The sequence below is a fragment of the Rhipicephalus sanguineus genome, chromosome 11 (genome assembly GCF_013339695.2).
Source record: "Rhipicephalus sanguineus isolate Rsan-2018 chromosome 11, BIME_Rsan_1.4, whole genome shotgun sequence".
Classification (NCBI taxonomy): domain Eukaryota; kingdom Metazoa; phylum Arthropoda; class Arachnida; order Ixodida; family Ixodidae; genus Rhipicephalus; species Rhipicephalus sanguineus.
Window position 1 is genome coordinate 8198776 of NC_051186.1, and position 8176 is coordinate 8206951.

At 48.4% G+C, this 8176-nt stretch overlaps 1 protein-coding gene across 1 annotated transcript; it reads right to left on the minus strand.

Moving 5' to 3' along the window:
- Positions 1-6116: 6116 nt before the first annotated feature.
- On the minus strand, positions 6117-7958 carry LOC119373384 (5-hydroxytryptamine receptor 1). The gene has a single exon (XM_037643406.2). It carries the CDS (start codon positions 7711-7713, stop codon positions 6901-6903), a length of 813 nt encoding a protein of 270 aa, XP_037499334.1. The 5' UTR covers positions 7714-7958; the 3' UTR covers positions 6117-6900.
- Positions 7959-8176: the final 218 nt, after the last annotated feature.

Sequence of the window (8176 nt, forward strand, 5' to 3'; positions counted from 1 at the left end):
AGTTAGTTAGTTAGTTAGTTAGTTAGTTAGTTAGTTAGTTAGTTAGTTAGTTAGTTAGTTAGTTAGTTAGTTAGTTAGTTAGTTAGTTAGTTAGTTAGTTAGTTAGTTAGTTAGTTAGTGGTGACCGTAGGGCGACCATCACTTTGTGGTGATGGTCGCCCTTCGGGACAGAGGAAACTGAAGGATGCCGGTAGCACAGTGAATGAGAGTAGAATGATTATACCTGAAGTCTAATCCATGGATAAGGTCATGAGGGCAGTGGTCGGTCACAGCGATCTGTGTGAGGATTTCCTTTAAGCGTCTGGTTAGGCTGGGAACCATTACCAATACGTGTGCTCCAGTGTCGACAATGATTGGCAGGTACGCCGTCTATTTTAACGTCAATTACACTTCTTTCCGTGGGCACAGGAGAAGGATTTCCTGCAGCTATGGACACTGCAGCACCACATTCGGGGCTGCATTCCTTACGAAACGGAAAGGGTGCGGCCGAAAGCCACAGGGTACGATAGGCGCTGTTAGCGGCATACGAAACTGGAACGATTGCCCCATATTTTTTTTAACAAAATCATCGGCGGCGTTATACTCAGGATGGGGCGCAAAGTGGTGTACATTGCCGTCGAAAGGACTCAGATTGGTCGGCGCGCGAGGAGTGAAGAACCATGAGTTGCGACAGTAGCCGGCAACATGTACAACGCGGAGTCAGCTGAAATATTGGCCAGTCGCCCACATTTCTCCACTACGCCGCGAAGAGAACTGTCGGCATGGGGAGAACACAACAGAAGAGCGTTCGTTGGTACTAATGCATTAGAAAAAACGCCCGGACAACCCTGAGAATAAAGAAATGAATTAATAAAACAAAAACATGGCTGATCCCTCTGTCGTAGGAATCGGTATAACATGAAAGTGAAACGTCTTCGCAGACTTAGTTGAGCGTTTGTTGCGCATTCTTTCGCCCCAAGGGCGAAGGAATGAATGCTACAGCAACAAATTGTAATGTCGCGCGAAGAACGGCAAGCAGCTCGAAACTTGCAACGCGCTGCTCAAGCAGAAAGGACGCACGGAACGAACATACACAGGATGAGAGCGAACTAACTGTCACATTTGTAACTTATTTCTGCGTGAACACCGCGCTCCTTTCGCAAAAGCGGCCGCTGCAGTGAGCCAAGTGACCTTTATGCTCTCAACGCGAGACCTACAAACCACCACGATCACGAGATAAGCGCACGCACAAGCGACCACGCCCTGTAGCCGCGGGCGCTCGTCGCAGCGGCGACGACCTTTTAAGCGCGCTCTTCGAGCCCTTCGCGTCATTTCGCTAGTGATAACGAAAACACGCTGTAACACAGACCTCTGAGTACAGCCACCGGCAAATGGTGTATATAAATAGCTCGCCGTTAGCATTGCGGAGAACGTGCCGTCCGTGGCCGAATCGTTTCGCGCTGCGAAGCGAGGGGTCGTAAGTTCGATTCCCGGTGACGTACGTAACTTTTTCTTCTGGTTTTTTCTTTGCCCACTGTTAGTCTTTGTATTTTACAACGTCATATCCGTGACGGAAATACATCAGTGGAGCCGTGGTGTACCCCGGCATGAAACACTTTCGTGTTAAAAAAAAAACATTCTTGCTGCGGCTGGGGTATAACCCGCGCGCCCACGCTCAAAAATTGACTGTTTTACCCACATACGAATGCGCTGTACCCGCAGTACAACACACATATAAAAGGAGAACACTTGCTGCGCAGGCTTCGTTCTCTTTCGTGACGGTTGAATGAACTCCCTTTGCAGGACAAGACGTAAAGCCGACATGGCGAGTCAGTGGCGTAGCCAGGGTGAGTCAGCGGCGTAGCGTAGCCGGTTACGTTCTTTGCCTTTCGCTTCGTGTTAGCGTGTGACGGCTCGTTGTCATAGTTAGAGGTGTGCACGGGCTCCGGGTAGCCCGAAAGCCCGAGCCCGAGCCGTGCCGCGGGCCGGGCTCGGGCGGGCCGACGTATTTTCACCTCGGGCCCGGGCCGGGCTCGGGCTGCTTGGTGTTTTATCGGGCCGGGCTCAGGCCCGTCGCAAAGCCCGACTCAAGCCCGAAACATAGAGAATGAGCGGGAATTGTTTTCAAGCACGCATACATCTCCTTTTCCGCTTTTCCTTTCCATTGCAGTTGTTCGGCGAGTGGAGCGACAGTGGTGAGAATGTAGCAGTTACAAAAGATGAGCTCTCCGATTATCTCTATGGAATCGCCCTCCTGTCCACCTGAAGTTTTAGTCTTCTGGAAAAAAACAAGCAGCAGAGATATGCCAAGCTTGCCAGGCTGGCAAAAAAGAGAGCAATTCCGGCGACGAGTGCAAGCAGCGCACGTAACTGCAGTTCGGCGGGCTACATAATGTAAAAGCGCCGCACATCGTTGAAGCCGTAATCGGTGGACTGCTTGCTGTTTTTGCACGACAATTTGTAATCTGTGCAATAGAGACTGTTCGTCGTGTGTCGTTTGATCATATTTTATATGCTCATTAAAATGCCAAATTACCGGAAAACGATGTTTTGTTTTCGCAGCGATCCTTCAAAAAGCCGGGCCGGGCCGGGCCGGGTCGGCCCTGGGATTGTGTTTTCGTACGTCGGGCCGGGCCGGGCGGGCTCGCAGCCCTTTGCCGTCGGGCTCGGGTGGGCCTTCGACAAAGTCAGCGGGCCCGGGCTCGGAAATACAGCCCGCGCACAGCTCTAGTCAGAGTAGTGCAGCTTCCACACGTACCAACGGTGTGTCGCCGCAGCCGAGACAGAGGTCAGAGGGACGTGGAACGCCTGCGCGCGTTCGCGGCTCGAGCTACGAACCTCTGCCTCCCGTGTTGCTGAAGCGCAGTGAGGTAGTTTATGCATGAGTACAGGCGTAGGCATACCCTATTGCTCGGGAGCACACGCCGCGCCATTTCCCTCCTGATCTGACAACACTTTGAAAAAAGTTCATATCGATTACCAGTGTTTATTATGTGCTTCGATTTGCACGGGATTCATGATAAGCTTTGTCCAGGTATATGTTAAAAACTACAGCCACCGCAGCGGTTAAATCATGATCATGGGCGTTAGTCATCGCGATGGAGATGTGCCACTAGGCGTCAATGTAGGTGCATCGACGTCAAACGGCGCAATAGCTGCCAAACACCAATAGAGATTGTATGAGCTCTCATGTAGCACTACACAAATAAGCACTACTTCTATGAAGCCACGTTTCACTTTCGTGTTATACCGATTCCTATAAAAGAGGGATCAGCCATGTTCTTTTTTTCGGCCATGGGATACAGAGCACAAAATGACATTCGAGCAAACTTAACTATTCAGTCCCCACGCCAGATCAAGGGTGTGCCCCGGCCCCCTCCCCCCTCGAAAAACATTTCTGCCTACGTCGCTGTGGTCAGTTGTAGGCATCAGGAAGATTATGGATTTGCGCAAATGTCCCCTCAAACGTACGTTTCAGTGGTCGCGCGATGTGCCCTCTGAGAGCCGATGAAAATGCTCACGAACGCTGGAAAGAAGACACCATGCTGATGGCACCTGAAAACAGCGTTTTAGGGACCTACAATAAAAGTCTACGTTTACGCATTCATTTCACAACTCCCGTCAGCTTCGCTTATCCCCCAGCTTTACAGGTTAGAATGGTCTCGAGTTTTTTTTTTTTTTTTTAGTTTGTATATCTTATATATGTAATCACATCATTTTACTTGCTGAACATCAAAGCTAAATGTGACAAGGCCTTTTTGTCAGACCAAAATAACGCGGGCTTTCTAGGAAGTTAAGGAATGACACTTCATTGAAGCTAGACAAATCTTGGGCGGAAGCTTTAATTTTCCAAATAATGCAGCAAATTAAACAATATTTTGACACCGCTGCCTCTATTTAGAGATTTCTCCATCCGCTCTGAAAACAATTCCTCGCACGTAGGTCGTAAATTCTCGTTTGTAAGCAGCGACAGGCCGCAAATTGCCCTTTGGACTAGCAAATAATAATAAAAAAAGATGACGTCAGAGTGGCTCGAAAATTTTGTTGAAACCGCTTCGCCAAATACGTTGCGGCGAAAACAGCGAGGAGTCAATGGACGGTGCAATGGTTATTGATGTTGAAATACACTGCCGAAGACGCAGCCAGGGGTCAACAGAGGGTACAATTGTGACTCATGTTATTAATGTTTTTCGAGTTTTTACACGCCATCTGCGGTTGTCGCGCTAAAGGCGCATGAAAATTTTGTACATTGACAGAGATATAGTTTCCCCCCGCACATGTATATTTGTGTGCGTCGCACCAGCCATTTCCTCACGGCAAACAGAGAAGTGCATTAGTCCGAAGGAATCAGGCTTACACATTTTGAAGCATTTGGCACGGTGACTGCACGAACATGACCTTTATGTTTCACTATGTATCACTCGCAATTTCGACATCGCATTATTTTGTGTTTTCAATGTCGTGCTTTTGTTTTTTTCGAACCATGCCCCATCGCGTTTCTTTCTTCTTCTTGGAAGTGTGACGCGTTCGCATGACCCCTACTCCTCCATTGCAGTCAAATTTCGCATACGTCGTCTTTACTTTATATTAGTGTGACTCATTGAGGAAAGACGTAGAGCCGAAGCCCCACAATATTTAAACTGCCGCGAAACTGCAAAATTGCAGTGGCGTACAAATGGCTATTGAACTCGCTTAAGCAATCTACCCTCCAGATATAAAGCAGTAAACTAAACTGAGGGATTCGCCAATTTCGCCTATGTGAGCGCTGCTGAAATAGATGACCACGTAGCATATCGAACGCAGATCGACCTGAACCCGGGTCATCAAATGGCAGGACAATCAATAAAAGCGTTTGCCAACCAACTTGCCAAACAGGCAAATTAAAATGTGGTTTAACTATGGCCTCACCAATGAGACTACTTCGGATTTTTAGGGCTCTGCTTTCCCGATGCCTCCTTTCTATATCCATTGTATTGCATAAGCCCTTACATGTACATTGATAGACATTCCTGCATTTAATTAGGAATTCTTTTCACCCCATTCTCTATGACCACAGTTCCTTATTACATGAAAACATAGACAGAAAAGGGATTAGACCAGAATAGAGTAGAAGTGTTTATTAGCGTTGTCTACGAGACTAAGACAATATTTCTGTAAGGGACTAGCTTGTGGTACCATATCTTAGCATAACGTGGCTAGATTCGTGGATACGGATGATTTTACATGGAGTGATGACGTAGCGCGGTCAATTAGAAGAAAATGGTACATACACTCATGAAAAGCTTACCTGGTGTTACACTCTATACCGTAGGTGTCAATGCCATGGTGCGTGTGGCCGCGTTCTGTGAAGAAGGCAAACCTTACGAAGCATGCGCTCAAAATAAAATAGTGAATGCGTCATCTTGGCTGTGTTTCATATTTTTTTTCCTTCCACATAAACAACTCCAAGCACAAATGAAGAACGTTGCAAAGAAGTATGGAAGTTACGGAAGCGTGCTGTTATAAAAGCAAAGTGGTTGATGCGAATTTTCAGCACTGTGGAGAGCTTAGGTAAGGGCTCTCTTTACCGAAGATGAAACTAATAAAACCGTCTAGCAATCGGATGCGGTATCACTTATTCCTTCTTTCCCGATATCGGCAAATTTTCGCTCTTAGGATCGCGTTTCGTTGTTTCTTATCAAATGTGTCGATTACTCCGAGGCCGTTCGCGTGAGTAGCGCACTAATTAATGAACTTCATCTACACCCATTTTGACTAAGTTTCGTCGTTTGGGGATATCAACAAATTTTTCACGCGAACACTTTCAGAAGGCCCTAAATAAACATCATCAATGGCCTTTCTATGTGCATTCCCAGGATCCATGGTAATTATCTGTTTATAAAACGAGCAAGGCCTTTTGTAACACAACAACGCACATACAAAACAACGATTTGGTTACAAAACACAATTTATTAAATATTTTAAAACAGGAAACAGTGAATTCAAATTTTCTGTTAAGATGGCAGATATAACGGAGTCCCAGACGTATCACTTAAAACAAGAATACATGAGGTGAAGTCGCGCTATTTTATGAAAAAAAAAAGTACTTGATGCATTATGCACATTAGTCCCATAGACTGACATTCGACTGATGACCTTTACGATTTTGGCGATGCATTACACCGTCAACAAACACTACAGTGATAAGCTCTTTGAGGCAATATTTTTCTAGTGCACTTCACAAAAATGTGTGCCCGATTCCAAAGCAGTTAGCTCGTTATAAAGGGGTTAACCAGCATGACACACACCTTATTGACACATATTGCTATGCTGTGTCCGCACTGCACTGTTCATGGCACAAGGTGATATAGTTAATTCTAAGATAACTCGTTTGCCCGATTGTCGGCGTCTATACAACAGATCAATAAGGGTCCTACGATTATGCACGAAATACATACAGTGGCACAGGAATTATCTTACCCTAATTTCTTGCGGTCGCACAAGTAGAAGATCATAAGGAAACATAAAAGGAAACGGATGAGCACTGATGACGCGAAGCAGCGACACAATCGATGGAATTTTACTTTTGGACATTGTCTGATATATTACAAAATATTACAGTCAAGTATTTTGCACGCATGATAGCTGTCTGTTGTTAACAAAGAATCTCGCTCACACTTCGTTGAATAGCACGTGAACATCCCACAGCTAACTTGTGCAAAAACTCTGTCGGCACTCGAGCCGCCTTTTATAAGGTGCACAGTTGTGGTTCCCTTCCAAGGCATTCACTCACACATGGCTCGCATCACGGCACAAAGCATCACAAGCGCCACCGACATTCTGCGACTTCTTCCCGTGCTTGTTTCTCTTCTTCTGCGCAGCACGACCGTCGCGCACGTCGACGCTGGAGACGCCGGGTCTTCCAGGCGACTCCCACCAGCGTCAAGCCCACGAAGCGTGGTTATTATTTCCGATACAGAGAAGGGCTCCCGTGCCTTCGTTAGCGCTTCGGCCCAGCACTCTTCGTTTCCCACCGCCACGCCTGCCACAGCGCAGACAGAGCAAATCGCGGAAGGCGCGCCTGAAGTCGTGGTGAAAGGTGACGTAGATTACGGGGTTCAGCGCCGAGTTGGCGTAGCCCAGCCAAAGGGCGAGGCTGTGAGCTAGTTCGGGCAGCGGCTCACCGCCCAGCGGCCTTACGAGGGCAAACGCAAAAAACGGCAGCCAACAGGCCGTGAAGGCCGTCAAGATTATCCCCAACGTAATGGAAGCCTTGCGCTCTCTCACGGCAACCCTGAGACTCCTCGTCCGGGGTCCCGGCCGGGCTCTGTGCTCGGCCTCGACGACTTTCTTCGCGGCCGTGTGAATCCTCCAATACATCGACAGCATGACGACCAGCGGGATATAAAACGCCCCCAGAGTAGCGTACAATTGGTAAGCGAGGTTCTGACAGACGAGGCATTTCGGGTCCTCCGCCGTTCCATGTTCGTTTCCCAAGACCAGTAAAGGCGGCACGCTGATGAGGCCCGCCAGCAACCAGACGGCTCCGATGCAGGCCCATGCTCTCCTGGCAGTTCGGCGGACGCCGTAGGTGAGAGGCCGCGTGATCGCCAGATACCGGTCGACGGAGATCATGCACAGGTTGAGGATCGACGCGGTGCAGGATGCCACGTCCACGGACACCCACGCGTCGCAGGCAGCCGGACCCATGTCCCAGCGGCGGCCGGTGATCTCGAGGTGCAGCGCGGGCGGCATCACGAGTAGAGCCACGCACAGGTCTGAGGCTGCCAGTGAGACGAGCAGATGGTTGGACGGGTGCCGTAGGCGGCGCACGAGGCAGACGGAGAGGCAGACGAAGGCGTTGCCAACTGCCGTCGCGACGATGAGCGCGCCCAGGCACACACCCAGAGCCAGCACACCCCACGTGGTGGTGGTGGATGTGGCAAACGTGGTTGCCACTGCTCACTGTTGTAGTCCGACTACACCCGGTAGGACAGGGAACCCTGCAGTAGAAAAAGAAAAGAAAGAAAAAAGAACACATTACTTCAAATATCATCGTTTGTGGACACATTTAAGAAGACTATTTCTGTTAGCTTTAGTTAGTGTAGCTTTTAGTTTATATTGATCGGGGAAGTAATTAGATGCCTCATTCTGGTGGCGCCAAAATGCTAGCTCGATAACTGCAGAAATGAAAGAAGGTGGAGTTGCTAATTAGCTT

What these genes read in the sequence shown, in the direction of transcription:
- LOC119373384 (XM_037643406.2), bottom strand. Translation starts at nt 7,713, where the DNA reads ATGCCGCCCGCGCTGCACCTCGAGATCACCGGCCGCCGCTGGGACATG.